The 17,335-nt window shown below is 41.2% G+C and overlaps 1 protein-coding gene across 9 annotated transcripts in view; it reads left to right on the top strand.

Moving 5' to 3' along the window:
- The window catches only part of ANKS1A (ankyrin repeat and sterile alpha motif domain containing 1A), a 179,077-nt gene that overhangs the window by 64,499 nt on the left and 97,243 nt on the right, over window positions 1-17,335 (top strand). For 6 of the 9 annotated variants that reach the window (XM_025418506.3, XM_035697620.2, XM_025418509.3 and 3 more), the window contains exons 2-4: window positions 8,340-8,420; window positions 10,177-10,333; window positions 12,249-12,311. In XM_025418506.3, the coding sequence (XP_025274291.3) occupies window positions 8,340-8,420; window positions 10,177-10,333; window positions 12,249-12,311 (301 nt within the window). The remainder of the gene's footprint in view (window positions 1-8,339; window positions 8,421-10,176; window positions 10,334-12,248; window positions 12,312-17,335) is intronic. The other 3 variants (XM_025418508.3, XM_025418510.3, XM_049092045.1) reach the window with 1 other exon arrangement.

The following is a 17,335-nucleotide window of genomic DNA, read 5'->3' on the forward strand; positions in this document are numbered from 1 at the left end:
TTCTCCCCTACCTGACAACATCACCATCACAAAACAAAGTGACCCTGGTTTTCCTCCCGAATTTACTCTCATTTGGCTCTTAATTTTTCCCTTCTCACCCACCCTCATGCTCCTACCCTGATTTAGCCACCAGATTTTCTTTTCATTGATTCTATCCTTTTTCCTCTGTCCTCCTTATGACTGCCTTCATTCAGGTCCTCACTTCATGCCTGAATTGCTAACTTCCAGCCAGGCTCCCTGGATCTAGTCACACACTTCTTCCTCTCCATCATCTACACAACTGCTTAGCATAATGATTTTTTTTTTCAAATTCTGAAATATATAAGACCATCACAACAGCATGGTAAATAGCAAGTTAGCTGTTGAGGTTCCCATCTCCTAGCTGTTAACAGAAGGATTTCTCTAAAACATACATCTGATTCTCCTCAAAACTTCAGTAGTTTCCGTGACCTTTCATAGCTGGCTCTGCCTGCCTCTCCATGCTTGCATTCACCATCCTTTCACTTCTGTGCTCCGGCCACTTCCAGTTACTTGTGTTGCCCCAGCAAACTGGGGCAACTTGGGAGACCGTGAATTGAGGTGTTTCCTCTTTGTTTCTTCTGTCTGGCAGATTCCTTCTCAACATTAAGGCTCTGTCCAAGGATCTTCTCTTCTGTAAAGCCTCTCATATTTCCATTTCCCTATAAGCTGCCCTTTGCGTATGTATGTAAGCTACTTCCTTCCCAGAATGTCACACACTGTTCAGTATTGTCATTTGTTTACTTGTGTGACTTCCCCAGTCTACTCAAGGATGGAGACTCTGTAGCACCCTGGCATATGGAAGATAGTGCATAAACATTTATTGAATTAAACTGGATTGAACACTGCTGGCGCATCGAGATGCCATTATTTGTGTAAAGTAAGCAGTCAAGTAGCTGGGCAGCCACACGAAGCAAGCTTACTGCCAGCAGAGACCACTATGGGGTATCATTGGGTCTTGAGACCTGATTCCATGGAGTAGTCACAGATGAAAATGTGCTGGGTACTTTGGTGCTAACTATGGTTCTTCTCTCTCTGTACTTTATGGACAGACATCTCAAATGCAGTATTCTTATGGTCCCATCAAGAGACTGTTGCCATTTTTAATGATTAGGTGTAGCAAGTCTGTTACTGCAAAGAGACCTTGTCTATTTAGGTAGCAGGTTGGTAAAAACCCAGTGTTAGAAGTTGCATAGTGGTGGCCCCAAGTCAATTCCCTGCATAGTTCTGTGCTCTTGGAAACATGAGGGATTTCCCTAAAGAGCTTAAAATATATGGTGCAGGGCAGCCCGGGTGGCTCAGCGGTTTAGCACCACCTTCAGCCCAGGGCCTGATTCTGAAGACCCAGGATCGAGTCCCACATCAGGCTCCCTGCATGGAGCCTGCTTCTTCCTCTGCCTGTGTCTCTGCCTCTGTGTGTGTGTGTGTGTGTGTGTGTGTGTGTGTGTGTCTCATGAATAAATAAAATCTTTAAAAATATATATATATGGTGCAGATGAGCAGCATAAAGAATTCACAATAGTTCAAGGTCAAAAATGATAAATGCCGTGGTGAAGCTGCCATAGATGATCTGGAAAATCTGAGGTGAGTGAGATTAATATCAGCCAGTGCAGTCAGGAAAGGTGTCATGGGCGAGGGCACATTTGAATGGGCCACTTTCTGTACTGGATAGAGTGTCTCCATGTATTTTCTGTTCTTACTTGATTTCACAGAGACTTCCGGTTTTTGCCTGAGTTTTGCTAGGTCTGAAGAGCGATATGTAGCTTTAAATATGGGTGTCATCGGGGATCCCTGGGTGGCTCAGCAGTTTGGTGCCTGCCTTTGGCCCAGGGCGTGATCCTGAAGACCCAGGATCGAGTCCCGCATTGGGTTCCCGGCATGGAGCCTGCTTCTCCCTCCTCCTGTGTTCTCTGCCTCTCTCTCTCTCTCTCTCTCTCTCTCTATCATAAATAAATAAATCTTTAAAAAAAATAAATATGGGTGTCATCAATGGACCTCTTAATTCAAATTGAAGGAACTCTGATTCCCTTTTAGAGATTTTGTGTTTGATCCCCATGGTTTGGACTTATTTTGAAAGTGCTCCCCCTCTCCTTTAGTGTGGACTTTGTGTCTTTCCCCAAGCCTGATGTATAGTAGGTGCTTATGGTTACTTCGCTGACCTTAACTCACCTGGGTGGCCTCTGTGAGCCTGATCCCTGCGCTCAGAGCCCCCTGCACTCAGAGCCCCCTGCTCCTCCTTGCTCTCCAGTTACACATCAAGCCTGCTCCTTCTCAGGCTGTTTGCATATGATGTTCTCTCTACCTGTCCTCCCCAACACACACACTGCACCTTTCTTCCCTTCATTCACATCTCTTCTCCGAGGTTCACCTTCTTAATGGGGTCTTTCCTGAGCCTGTCAGCCTTATTTAAATTGTCAGCCTGTCACATTTTATTCTCTTACTTTGCTTTGTTTCTTTATGGTACTTATCATTACCCACCACCATATTTCTATTTATTTGTTTATTTGCTCACTCTACCTCCCTCTAGATTCAAGATCCATGAAGGCAGAGACTTTGTCTTTTCCCATTTGCATTTCCAGGCCATGGAACAGGGCCCGGCACATAGAGGCCCACTTCACTTATCTATTGAATACATGCAAAGTAGCCTCATGAGCAGGCCCTCCGTCAGCACCTGTCCCACTGTAGAGAGTGGACTGTGTCTATATGGCTGGCCTGTTCTTCTTCATCACTACTTCCAGAGCCAGCATGCCACCTGCCATGGATCAATGTGTAGTCAGTTTGTAAATGGATGGAGAGAGGCCTTTCAGGTGGGACTCAAAGGCCACAGGTTCTCATCAGCCATATTCTTCCTTGCCCTCTCCAGTGTCTTTAGATGCCATCCCAAATGTAGGCACTTCTGAGTCCCAGAAGGCAAGACTTGCTGTCTGTGTGGTTGGGTTGCTGTGACACAGCTTAGGCTTCTCAACCCTAATACTATTAAACTGGTTCAAACCAGTTCTCGTTTTCATGAGCCAGTTAAGTCCTGGGGAGCCTATCACAGAAGAATTAACAGATGCAGAACAAGATTTGAAGGATTAAGGGACTTGTCCTACAACTGACAAGTGGCAGAGGTAGCTAACTACAGAGCCTCAACTCTTAGCCTGGGTACTATAGTTGCTTCATTCAGGGTCACTGGCACTCTTCTAAGACCCATCAAGGGTAGTGTGAGGGTTTGTTTTACAAATCAAGGGCAGCAATTGCATTTCTGTACGATCTATACAGGTTAGACTTGGTTTCAGAATCTCCTGGACTGTCCCTCTGTCACGCCACCCATTTTCTTGGTGCATTGTATTTTGCTTTTGTTTATTGGTGAACAACCCTTTGGTATTTACTATCAGAAAAACCTAATAGGACAGCTGTGATAGAGAGGAAGACCCAGACTGTAAATAGCTCTTTCTTGGGCTGCCATAAAGGAAGAAACTTGGGTGGAGGGGGATGTTACTACCATCCTGTGTGAAGCGAAAATTCTAAGCAGAGAGATTCAGTTCTCTGTTTTCATTTAGATGTTATTTAATATATTCCCCATTCGCCCAAATTTCTAGATGGATATTCAGAGGAGATGCTAGTTAGGGAAAAAAGCAGGGGAGGCGGGGAAGATCTTATTAGTTGGAGATGTTGCAGCTTTATGCAGGGAAGTCTTTTTCTTTCTTCCTTGTCCTTTGGAATTGTTTTTAGGGATATACAAGGGTAACCACCTCTAGACCAGAGACATGGAGGTAGGTGTTAGAGAGTGAAAGAAAGCTTGCTCAGTCCTGCCTTTCTGTTAAAAGCAAGGGCAGTTTAAGTCTTATATTCAGGTTATTTTGGGACCTGGACTGAGATCATTGTGGAGCTAACAGGTTCCTGAACGAGTCCTCAGAGCCCACAGACCTGTGCTCCTGACCACCTGACCCAGTACTGGTATTTTCTTTTTCCCAACTCCTGTTGGTTTATTCCAGTCATCTTGCTGTTGGATTGTTATTCCAGCCTTGTACTACGACATCTTTATGTCCTCTTGTCATCCCAGTTAGGTCATAAAGTCCTTGTGTGGCCAAATGCCAGACTCCAAATGTGAAGTTTGGGATCTGCCACCGATTTGGGGCCAATTATTTGTTTTTTGATTCTAAGTGTGTCATCTATTTCTTAATAGAATGACGATGTTTTGTCTGGTGGGTCACTTTGAAAATGAGTATGAGTATGAAAATCATACATCCTAGATTTCCAGACCCATTTCACTTTCTATCATTCTCATTGTCAGGTACAGGCATACAATTTTTGGTTTAGAAAATGAGGTTATCATATACATGTGACAAAGAGATATAATTGCTTTTAATTCTTTGCTTGGAAAGTGCTGTACGAATCCAAGCTCAATGGAGGATAGGGATGCCAGGATGTACCTCAGGCTCCTGACGCTGTTACCAGCATCCTTAATTGACAATCAACAAATAACCTGGATACTAAAGCATACGTATCTTCTCTTTTCACTTAAAATTTATCTTAAGATTTTAAACCTAATGTAGACATGCTCATTAAAGTGACCCAGGTCACACATATATAACCACTTATTATTAACAGTTCTCTTTTCCCTGTGCATAGTTTCTTTCCCCTCTTTTAAAAAATTATTAGTATAAAAACACATGAATGCATTTCTCATTGTGTTTTAAACAGTGTGTTGAAATACAGAGCAGAACATGAGAATCTCTCTTCACCATCTGTAGTGTCCCCCAATACACATTTCCTTACCCTTGGTAACCACTGTCAACTCTTGGCAACCACTTTTCCCATCACTCTCCACCCTATATGTGTATGTACATTCATACTTCTAAAGCAAGGACTCATATTTTGTGTACTACACAATGACTACTTTTTTTTTTTTTTTGCTTACCCATAACACAGTATGTTTTGGGAAATTTTTCTGTGTCAGGACACATAGTCCCAACTTGTTTTTTCCCCTTTGTTGTGGTTCTTATTGTTAATGGTTATGTAATAATTCATCATATGGGCATACCTGGTATATAACTGCCCACCTGTTGACAGACATGAAGTTTGTAGTTTTTGCTTTCACAGTGAAGCAGTCCTTTATAAGCAAATATCTTTGTGCATGTGTACAAGTATTTCTGTTGAATAGTTGCCAGGAAGTGGAAATGCTGGCTCAAACTGAATACCTATTTTTGGTTTGGCGGATGCTGCCAAATTGTCTTCCCAGAGGAATTCACCAATTCAAACTCATACCAGTGGTATATAAGAGTGCTTGTTTTCCTGATCTTTATAAATACTGTTATTCTCATTTTATTGTCAGTCTGATTGGTGAAAAGCAGTGTGTGATTAGTTTTTTAATTTTAAGTAATCTCTAAACGCAGTGTGGGGCTCAAACTCATAACCCTGAGATCAAGAGTCACATGCTCTACTGACTGAGCCAGCCAGATGCCGTAGAGTGTGATTATTTTAATTTCATTTTTCTAGGCTGTACCTCTGTAGATCAGACCTTGTCTAATTTCTGCTTTTTAGGAATTCCTCAACATTGTCAGTTACTTGATGAGTCTTTCTCTTTTTCTTGCCTGAATCTACCTGTTTGTCTGTCTTATCATCTATCCATCTGTGGTGTAGGGTGGGACTTGTTTCTATACTTCATAGAACTTTAGATAGGAATGGAGTAAACTTGTGTACTGAATCCAGTATCCTGGTCAGTTTCCCGGATAGTTTCTTTCTATATGGTATTAATAGTTTTGTTTCTTTTTTCTCCTTAACATCATATTATAATCTCTTTTCTTTCTTATTACATAGCAATATAAATTGTGATATCAGTGTGATGTTCTACTATATTCCTTAGTTATTTATCATAATCATTTCTCTATTGATGGACTTTTGGGCTATTTCCAAAATTTATTGTTATAACTAATGCTGTGTCCTACATCTAAGCATAAAGGCTTTGGGCCCAAATGGTTTTACTGGTAATTCTTTATGATTTAGGTGCTCTATGCTAATAATGATTCCTGAATATAGAAATGGGTAGATGGCTGCCCAGCTGATCTGTGACCCAGACCTAATACTAATATCCAATAGCCATACCACAAGAAACAAAAACTTTATTTTTTTAAATATTTTATTAATTTATTCATGAAAGACACACACACACACACACACACACACACAGAGAGGCAGAGACACAGGCAGAGGGAGTAGCAGGCTCCATGCAGGGAGCCCGATGCGGGACTCTATCCTGGGATTCCAGGATCACACCCTGGGCCAAAGGCAGGCACCCAACCGCTGAGCCACCCAGGGCCTCCCAAACAAAAACTTTAGATCAGCCTCATTTATGAATGCAGTTGTGAGAATCCTAATTAAAATACTCTTAAGTAGACACTCTTAAGTACAGTTCACCAAGATAGACATAATAGATAATGGCCAAATTAGAGGAATGAAAGAATGGCTCAGTATTAAACCTATTGATAACAACATGTTAGTTGGTTAAATGTAGAAAAACTGGGATTATTGTTACAGATGCAGAAAATGCATTTAAATTAACTATTTTTTTAAAAGTGTTTTTTTTTTTTTTATTTTTAAGTAATCTCTATACCCTATGTGGGGCTTAAACTCACAACCCTGAGATCCAGAGTCACATGCTCTGCTGACTGAGTCAGCCAGGCACCCCTAAATGACTATTTTTAATAACATTTTTAAAAGGAAAAAAAAGATACTTCTGGGGTGCCTGGGTGGCTCAATTGGTTAAGCATCTGCCTTTGATTCAAATCATGATCCCAGGGTCTTGGGATCAAGCCACACATTGGGCTCCCTGCTCCCTGCTTCTCCCTCTTCCTCTGCCTGCTTCTCCCCTATACTTGTGCTCGCTCGCTCTCTCTCTTTCTCTCTCTCTGTGTCAAATGAATAAATAAAATCTTTTTTTAAAAAAATAAGATACTTACTTTACATGTTACAGAGTATCTCAAACCAACTGCCAACAGTAGAGACATTCATTAAAAGCAAGAACAAAACAAGACTGTCCTCTGCTATTTAATATTATTTTGGAAATTCTGGCCAAGGGGCCTCTGGGTGGCTCAGTCAATTGAGCATCTGACTCTTGATTTTGGTTGGGTCCTGATCTCACCATCATGAGATCAAGCCTGCATCGGGCTCACACTGAGCAGGGAGCCTGCTTGAGGTTCTCTCCTTCCCCCCTCTTAAAAAAAAAAAAAAAAAGCTGCTCTGGCAGTGCAGTAAGGTGCGAAACAGAGGTAAAAATTAAGGCTTTGAGGATTAAGTTAGATGACACTTCAGCTTTCATAGTACAGTATTTTTTTTAAGATTTTATTTATTCATGAGAGAAACACACACACACACACACAGAGACAGAGACAGAGGCAGAGAGAGAAGCAGGCTCCATGCAGGAAGCTCAATGTAGGACTCGATCTTGGGACCCTGAGATCACACCCTGAGCCAAAGGCAGATGCTCAACCACTAAGCCACCCAGGCATCCCCATAGTTTTTCTGATTCAAATAAAGCATTCAAATTATAGATCTTTTTACTCTTCTTTTTAACAATAAGACATTTACAAAGGAAAGACCCATTGTCTCTTGCATCTTAACACACGTCCTGATGCTTTTATTAATGTGGATTCTTTCATCTTGGTTCTTGCTGGTTAAGTCATCCAGATTATCTGTAGGTCTGTGTTGAAGTCTCTCTTAAGTCTTCGGTCACCAGTGCAGAGCTTGGTATTAAATACCTGTGACTGAATGGTTGATTCTGTGCTATTTTTGATGATCTTTCAATGAACTGTTTTTACAATCCTGGGAGTATTCAGAGGCACAAGTCCCAGACTGAGTGAATAATGTGGTTAAAAATGAGAAGGGTACATGGGGTGCCTGGCTGGCTCAGTTGGTAGAGGGCATGTGACTCCTCTCAGGGTTGTGAGTTTGAGCCCTACGTTGTGGGTAGAGTTTACTTAGAGGAAAATGCACAAAAGAAGATGTAACACTTCAATGGCTTGTCATGGAGCAGAATTCAAACATATGAAGAGAAATGGATTTAATTTTTTAAAAATTAAAAAAAAAAAAAGATGAGAAGGGTACCGAAGAGCAAGCTCTTAAATGATGACACTATTATCTTGACACCTGACACCCTGTTCAGCAAACAATTGTGTATCCTTGGTGTTGTGCATTTCTGTAGTAAATAGCTACTGTCCTTTATCAGAAGTCATGTGGATGTAACTGGTTTGGTTAAACACCACAGAGAATTATTTTCTAAGCGATTAGCTGGCTCTAAATTTGGTTTGTGACTTCAGTCTTTTTTCCCCCCACCTCTATAGCATCTGGAGAGGGCCAAATGTGAACTGTGTTGACAGCACTGGCTATACACCTCTACACCATGCTGCTTTGAATGGCCATAAGTAAGTATTAATGTGCTATATTCTTGTCCTACTCTCTAGAACCCAGGCCTTTTGGTGGTCTTTTTGGGTTTCTATAAAGAATTACCAAGCAGTAGTGTTGAGGAACAGGGGAAAAACAAAACTAAATTCAGTCCAACCAGAGTTTCTGAGTCTCTTTTAGTGTATAATTTAAGCATCCTACTCCACCCCTTAAAAAACTTCAAAAGCTAAGTTTTACCTTTTCTTCTGTTTGTCCTTTTCTACTTGGAAAATGGTGCAGGGCTACATGATGATCTGAATATAAAGGTCATATTTGGGCAGCCAGATCATAAAGGTGCTGGATAATCTCTTAGGTAACCAGCACCTTTGTAACCTGAAAATAGATTAAGTGGTCATAAGAAACGTCCCTCCTATTAAAGTAGTTATTTATTTACTCTGTCTTTTTGCTTGCCATTCTTCCCTCGTACAGTTAGCCTTGTAAACAAAGGACCATTTTTAAGGAGAAAAATACCTAAATCATACGGCCTATTTAATTCTCTTAGGTGTTGGTTAGTAGTTGTTGGGTGGGATTTCTACAGAAAGTTTTCTGGAGAAGCTGTGCTTTGGGAGGAAGTCTAAAAGAAGATGACACAGGTATAAATGGTTTGGCAGCCTTTTCCAGAGGGCACTGTCCTCCAAATGAGAGAGAATGTGATGGCTCAGCCCAAGGGCAGGCACTGTAGTGGAGGACATTGAGTAGAATTGCCAGGACTTGGAAGAATGGAAACCAGAGTGCAGTAGTGTAGAGGGTGATAAGGAGAGTTTGAGGCATCATGCTCTAGGAGATACAAAGAAGTTTCATTTTTATAAGGAGGGATTATTGGAACCCTTTTAGATTCTGTTGAGCCAGGAGCAGGGTGCTTGCCACCTTGTGATATTCTGTATCACTTGTACAGTATTTGGCCCAGCCTAATGGACTCTGATGTGCCAAAAAGAGGTGATGATTGTTTCCTCCTACATGAAACTTTTCTGAAATATATCAGATGTGCTCATTATGTCTTCTCTCTGGCCATCTTCGACAAAGCTAACAAGGACTCTGTAGTGAACCCTCCCAACCCACTCAATAACTAGTGGGGTCACCCAAATTAAAGCGAATCTTGAACTTAAGTGACTAGGGCTTGTTAGCCAAGTTTATCTCCAGATGCTGTTTTTGTTTACAGTGGGGGTTTTCTTTGACCCCATGCACATGGAAATAATTATACATTTGTATCTGCTTCATTAGCGGTGTCACCACTAAGAAAGCCAACCCCTTCTTTCTGGATGTATCAAATGATACCATATGTGTCTGGCTTATGTTTGCAGCGACTTTAATTCTGCTCTGCCTGTCTGCTCTTAGCTCCCACATAACCAAATGCTCTGAATGATGTGGTGAATAATGATACTTGTTTTGCATGACTACCTTTATGTAAATTTTATCCCCATATGCTGTTTAAACATCACAAGCAAGGAAACATTGCAAGGTTTAGACAAGGGGACCAGACATATTCAAAATAATGGAATATAGATGGATTGTCTAGAAAACCTAGAGAAATGAGGAGGTGATAGGCAGTATCGGTTTGGCTCAAGATGTTTCAGCTGCATATCAGCAGCTGTACATGTAGCTCATGGAATAAAAGGAGGAGACTGGGTGATGAGCTCAGGTAGAAGGGGGCCAAGTGAGCTAGTATCTGAAAGGGCTTCATGCTGCTCACATGTGAAGCGCTGTTCTGCAAACTCATCATTGATTTTTGCCTTCTAGGGATGTGGTTGAGGTTCTTTTGAGGAACGATGCGCTGACCAACGTGGCTGATTCTAAAGGCTGTTACCCTCTGCACTTGGCAGCCTGGAAAGGAGATGCCCAGATAGTGCGGTTGCTCATCCATCAAGGGCCCTCACACACCAGAGTCAACGAACAGGTTGGAAGGAAGAGAAGTGTTCTTCCATTCGGTGATAGCCCGACCGTGGTGGGCCTAGCACTGTTTCAGTTCCATAGCACAGATCTCAGGGAACCAGCTCTTCCAGGCCCTACAAATGGTTCCCCTCATCCCAGCACTATGCTTGTGAGTGCACCAGGGAGATCTTAAACCCCAAGGATGCATTTTACATGCATTTACATTGTGCAGGTTTGGAGTCATGCTATAATGAAGATCTAAATACCTCACATGCAAAATGGGAAATAATGCAAATCCCGGAAAATTGCCTAGAGGCCATTGCAAACCTGCAGGCTTAATTAATTATACATTGTGTTTAGACCATTCACATGGCAGTGCAACGTTAGCCAGTAAATAGCAATCCTCCCAGTATGTATCAGTGCTCTGTGGACCATGCTGTTGTCTTACCTACATCACAGCTGGCAGAAGTGGACAGACTTGTACCGGGACTGAAAAAGGAACTCACAAAAACATCTGAGTAACCTCAGAGGTCAGAGGTAATTCAGCAGAGTGAAAATCATTTACACTTCAGAGTGTCATGTCAACTTCAGAGTGACCATGCTTTGACAAAGCAGAGATAATTCTTAGAAAATAAAAAAGACAGCATTTGAGCAAAAATACCTTAAAATGGCCATGGATTAGGTACTCTGAGACCATACTTCCTCTTTTTTACATTGATTCCTTTGGAAAAAGTTCTACTTCCATAATGCAAGTTCTAGACAGTCCTCTGATAAAATATCGTTTCCTGTAGTTTGGATCTGAGATCATGTGTCCCTTTGAGAGGAGGTGGGCTTTCTGTGTGTGACAAGCCATTCTGTGTTCCTCTGTGCTCTGAACTAAAGCAGGTACTTTTTTTAGTTGCTTGAATGAGAGAGATGCTGCTCTTTCTCAGTGAGCTCGGGACTATTCTCCTAATGACTTTGCTGAGAGGAGATTGTTACATTACCTGTAGGATTAGATCAAGGTTATTCCTCAAAAAATAGGAAATCACTCTTGCGAGCCCACCTATCAGCAAGGCTATGCACATTCTCATTGAGCTGTTAAGAGCATGACTGACTCAGAAGGGGAGCTTTACTCTGAGTTGTTTAAGAAAATTAAAGCAATGTGCCCAAATCTCTCAATTTGGAGATTGTGTGTTTGTAGCTGTTAATCAGCTTCCCTCTCCCCTCTCAGGCTGTTTTTTCTGGATAGGTAAGCCACAGAAATTTAAGATCATTGATGAGGATGTTTTTAAGAATGAAAATTGTCTCTAGAATTGCAGCTTTAGAATCTAAATGCAGTTTTACTCCTCCTGGCTAAAGTGATTATAATTTCTCCTATCTGGAGGAAATGTACAAGGAGGTTTGCTTTTAATCTAATATTCCTCAATGTTAAACAAACTATTAATGGGTGTTAAACACCCATTAAGTCCTTCTCGTTTAAGAAATTTTCGGCAACCATTTCTAATCCTGTCTTTGCTCACTTTTGCCTTGGAACACAGCTGCTTGGATTTTTGAACCACTTGAATGTGCTAGCTTGTCCTGCTCACAGCTGCCTCCCCCCTGGAGTATCCTGTTGATAGGTGGGACACCAGCCCAGTGTTCTGAGTATCTGACAGGCAGGTGGGTGGGGCAGGGGCTGGGCAAGACGTTTGCAGTAGCTGGAAGAACCTAATGGCTCGAGATAGTAGTACCACATTGATCTATTTAAAAACCATTAATGTGGTTCCAGTTGGATGCTTGGATAAGAGGGGGTGATGAGTGCTGTGCCCTCAAACCTGCCTTCCCCATTAACTTCCTTTCCAGGCACCCAGAAGGCAGATCCGAGTTGTTCTCATGTTGGGCCCCCTCGGAGCTGGGCATTGCTTTGATATATTTCATCCATTTTATCATCACATTTTCTTTTCCTCTCCTTTTTATAGAATACTCTTGAGATCAAAGAATTCAAAAAGTACGGCCCCTTTGACCCTTATATCAATGCCAAGGTGTGTACTTTGCTGCCAGGATTTCTCTGCATCATTTCTCCAAGCTGCGCTCCCTCTTTGGTCCTCTCTGGCTTCTACTCTTGTCCACTCAGGCTCCTCATCATCACCCTGGCTATTGTCTGCTTCGGCCCATCTGCTTTTGGCTTGTCTGGGAGTGGGAAAGTGCAGCTTCAGTGGGTTTGGGCTTTATTTTTAAAACCCATGCTAATTCTGGAAAGGTTGGGTGCTTTTCCTAGAATGTCTGAAGAGCTTAGAAATGGCCGAAATGGGGAAAGAGAAGGAACCATAATATACACATAATTTACCATTGTGATTGCTAAATTCATTTAAATTCAAAAAAGAAAAATTCAATTAAGAAATGTCAAACACATTAGCTTTTTAATAAGCATAGAAAAATGGTTAAATTGTACTTGCTGGATTAGCTTTTTTTTTTTTTTTCCTCTGCTTTATTTCTTTTAACGTAGAATCTAATTTTCAATAGCTGGTAGTGGAGATGTTGGGGAAGGGATATGGTGACTCTTGTTTTACTCTTAAAAGCTGTCCCTTGTGACTCCCTCCATATTTCCTAGAGTTCGTGCCTTTCTTCCTAGGACTTGAAAGCCTCAGTTGCTTCTCCCCAGCCATTAGCTTCTCTCACTGCTTGCTCATTCTTGGCCCTTGGAAGGGCTCTGAAATAGAAAAGGAAGTCACAGGGTCAAGCAGGGCACTGGCCTCAAGTCTCCCTCCTTGTGAGGCTGGGGAGAGTAGTGGCCTGGTAGGCCTGGTGATGAACGGCTCAGCCCCTCTGGCCTTGGCCACATCAAGAGGCAGAGCTTGTGCGTTGGTAATGGTTAGCCTCTCTCCTCAGTGCTCTCACCTGCTGGTTTTGATCTGAACCATTCACGTTGAGGTTTGCTTTTTGGCATCAGTCTGGAGTTTGGTTGAGTCAGTGCATTATTCACATTAGCTCCTTTCCCTTGCTCTGAATATAGTAACCTCAGGGAAGAGAAACATAAGGTACTTCTGCATGTTGCCAGATACAAGGCAGATATTCCTTAAGAAATACTGATTTAGCAAATGGACCTCCCCGTGGGCTGGATCTCCACAGCTTCTGTGGGCCATTTATTCAGCTGTCTGGCCTTGATGGGAATGGCAGATAAGCAGTTTGGGAATAGTGGAATCCATTAGCTTTTGTTTGGCCCTTTCTCTATAAATTCTGTTTTCTAATATTCAAAATAGGAAGATACTTTGTTTTCTTCTTTTTTGGGACATAGTGTAGTAGAGGAGAAAACTCTTAAATGTCACAGCCTTTCAAGTCAGGCCTAAGTTTGAATTCTGTGCTACTGCTTACTGGTTTTGTTGACTTCTATAAGTTACATTTCTGTAAGCCTCAGTTTCCTCTTCTGTAAAGTGCAGTGTACTATCTGTCTACCTTGCTGGATTAATTTGAAGTTAAAAATAAGAGAATGTACATTAAGTACAACTATCTAGTAACTAGTAATATTTGAAATCTGACTTTTAAAGGGTATATACCTTGTGGTATTTCTGAAACGGCACTTTGGAATTTGTTCTTTGTTACTGGTGGGTTGAAGCTTAATGAAACATTGCTCAATTAGTCTATTTAGGGTTTTGTTTTGTGGGGAGGCACCTTGAAGTGATTGTTTTCCCACTCGGTGGTTAGTTCAGTTAGCTTCTAAAGCTCTGATTAAAGGGTAGGCCTTTGGTTCTTAAAAGCACATTTTCTTACCCCTTGATTTCCCACACAAAAAAGAAAATTGGTCTAAATGGAATAAGAGCATACTTCTCTTTCTGAAAATACTGCCCTTTGCCTCCCTCCCACCCCGCAAAGACCAAATGATACAAACTGCACAAAGAGATAAAGTTGTTTGGATTTTACTACAAATGCAAATTCTCCTTGAGCTAGTTTGACTCTAACTTCACTAGGTTTTATCCTAATTTGCAGGTTTTTATTGACCTAGATTGTGTCTGGGAATTGTTTTGTGTGCTAAGTCCATTCAGGCACCTGTAGAAATTAGGAGTTCTGGGAGCAGAGGTGGTTTTCATGAGCTTTCATCTTCTTTGACATATGGAGCCTTTTCTTTTTCAGCAACTCAGCATAAATCAGTCCAAAATGTAGGTCATTCATAGCTAAGGTGCAACTACTAAAATTGTTTATTTGCCCCCTTTAAAAATAATTTTAACTTACTCTGAATATCATAAGATGAGCAATAGTCAACTTGGTTTTAGATCTATTTTCCTGCACACTTAAAAATAATTAAGTTTCAGAGCTGGAAGAGACCTGGAAGTTGTCTTGACCAATTGCCTCCACATTCTGGTGAGCTTATCTGGTTGCACCTGAAGCTTTTGTAAAACTTTTTATCTTGAAAAAATTTTCAATTTACATAAAGTTGCAAGCATGATTCAGTAGACTGCATTGTACTCTTCACCTAGGTTCACCAGTTGTTAACATTCTATCACATTTGCATGCATGTTTTCTCTCTCAAACATATATGTATATTGTTGCTATAGTTGATGATGAACTGTTTAATACTTAGTCATGACATCATGACTGTTTAACCTTGGAACTTCAGCATGTGTCTCCTAAAAACAAGGGCATTCACTTGTGTAATCACAGTACAGTTATCAAAATCAGAAAATTCAACATTGATAGAATACTAGAATCTAATACAGAATCTGTGTTCAGATTTCACCAGTTTCTCCAATAATATCCTTTAGAGCAATTTTTTTCCTGGCCCAGGATACAACCTAGGATCATATATAATCTGGAACAATTCTTTCACCCTTCTTAGTGTTTCATGACTAAGAAATACAAACATTATGTCTCTGGCTGTGACCGAACCACCAACCTTTCAGTAACAGCTAAACACGCTAACCATTTGCCACAGAGACCCCCAACATTGACAGTTTAGATTCAGGAATGCCACAGGAGTGATGTTATATCCTTCCTTCACGTCACAAGGCACATGATGTCAGTTTGTCTTGCTTTTTACCATGATAGATGATTGCTTGGTCAAGTTGGTACCTGCTAGGTTGGTAAGCATTTTAATAACAATCTTCCTGGGCTTTACCCTCTGAGGTGCTACCTTGGCAGGCCTGGGTGGGACTTAGTTACTTTTAAGCACTCATGTAATTCCAGGATGAAGCCAGTTTGAGAGCTACTGATCTAGGCCAACTTTCCATCCGGAATAGGAATCCTCTTCTCTCACCTGAAAGATGAGCCATCTACCCTTTGTTTCATCTGGTTGGTTGTTTCTCTTGGTAACGACCAGGCTTACCACTTGGCAGCATCTTTTTGGATTCTACTGATTTTGGTTTCTTATACTTGACTGATACCTGTCTTCTTAAACATTCCATCTTGTTGGTTAGGGTTCTGCCTTCCAGAGCACTGCAGAGTAAGTCTAACTCTTCTTCCATGTGGACTCTGTTCTCACGTTTCTCCTTTGTCTGCTAAATTTCAGGAGGCCCAGTTTGTCCTTTTGTTCCAATTTTAGTATATTTCTGAAACCTATACCTCTGCTGCTACAGAGATCTCTGTTGTTTCTAACTTAAGTATTTATCAACAGTGGACAAGAGTACAGTTGGGCTAAAATCTAAGCACTGGGAAGTGATGGTTTAGAATAGTTTCAAAAAAAAAAAAATAGAATAGTTTCAAGACGAGAAAAGCCACCAAATGTTTCTGTATAGTTTTCTATTGCTTGTAGTTTATGCATATGTTAGATAAATAGACGTAGACAATGCAGAAATATAACGGATTTACACGTTAAATGGGGTCTCCATATGTAAAGTATATTGGTATCTTTTTTCTTAGAGGTACTAACTGTAGCAAGGAGAAATGAAAGTGAGTATCCTCAAGATGGGCAGGAATGGAGAGTTTGTGCAAAGACCTTGGGGAAAATTGGGGTATTTGATCTTAGTCTCCTTCCTCAGTCCAAATACATAGTAATATGATTCTGGGAACTCTTGAGGTATATGGTGAGCACCTGTGGTGTGACTTGGTAGGTGTGAAAGAGGAAGATTCCAGGTCATGACAAATCTGTACTTCCTTGGAATCCTCCCTTCCTTTGGGTCCCTGAATCAACACTTAGTGGCTTCCTGCCCTGATAGTTGTCCCGTTCAAAGGGGAGCAGGTAGGAAGAGCTCATTATAATGGCCTGTGTTCAATAATCGAGAGATGGGGTCACCACAGACTTCAACTCAAGAGTATTATAGTTACCAGACCAGGTTTGACAAAGACTGAAGCATGAAAAAGATGCTTTCTACACTGTGAATTTGAGTACAACATTCTGCAGAGATGTGGTTAGGCCATTTTTAACAGAAGCAGGAAATTTGTCTGGTAGTGATCAAGACTTTGCTTTCAGTAAGGCAGCTTTGTGGTAGTTGCTTTAGTTCTCAAAAAAAAAAAAAAACAGAAAATTTTTCTTTTCTTTTCTTTTTTTTTTTTCTCCTGCTGGATAGTTTAGAGTTTTACAGTTCTTCAGGCCCTAACGGTATACTACTATTTTTTTTTTTAACAAAATCGAGGACAGATTATTCGAGTTGTTGGGAGACAACTTGGATATAAAAGAGACAGCAGTGTCTGCCTCAGAGTAAACAAGTTTTTCTGAATTGGAGTCTTAATAAGAATAAGCTGACTTTCTTGGCCCTGCTGTCATGCTAATCTTGAGATGTAAAACCCTGAGAATCCTCTTAAAACTTCTCTGGGTTGCTGCTCTGCCCTGGAACCACTGTAAAGAAAGCTCCTGTGTATTTTGTTGATGTAGCTGCCTTTCATGGTGAGAACATGAAGTGACAGCTCTAAGTTGGCTCAGGGAGCACCTGGTGTTCAATTGGAAATGGGCATTCCAAATGGGGGTCTTAAGTGGTTGGTTTGGCACTGGGAACCCCAAAGATCTGCTTTCTGCCCAGAGTTTCCCCTTCCCTTCAGACTTTTAGGTTGACATGTAACCCACCCCTTGGGCCCAGTTGTATCCTAGGAGGCCATTGCTAACCAGCTGTGTCCTGTGGCCAGTGAAGGCTGCCTGCAC

Source organism: Canis lupus, chromosome 12 (assembly GCF_003254725.2).
Source record: "Canis lupus dingo isolate Sandy chromosome 12, ASM325472v2, whole genome shotgun sequence".
NCBI classification, from domain to species: Eukaryota; Metazoa; Chordata; class Mammalia; order Carnivora; family Canidae; genus Canis; species Canis lupus.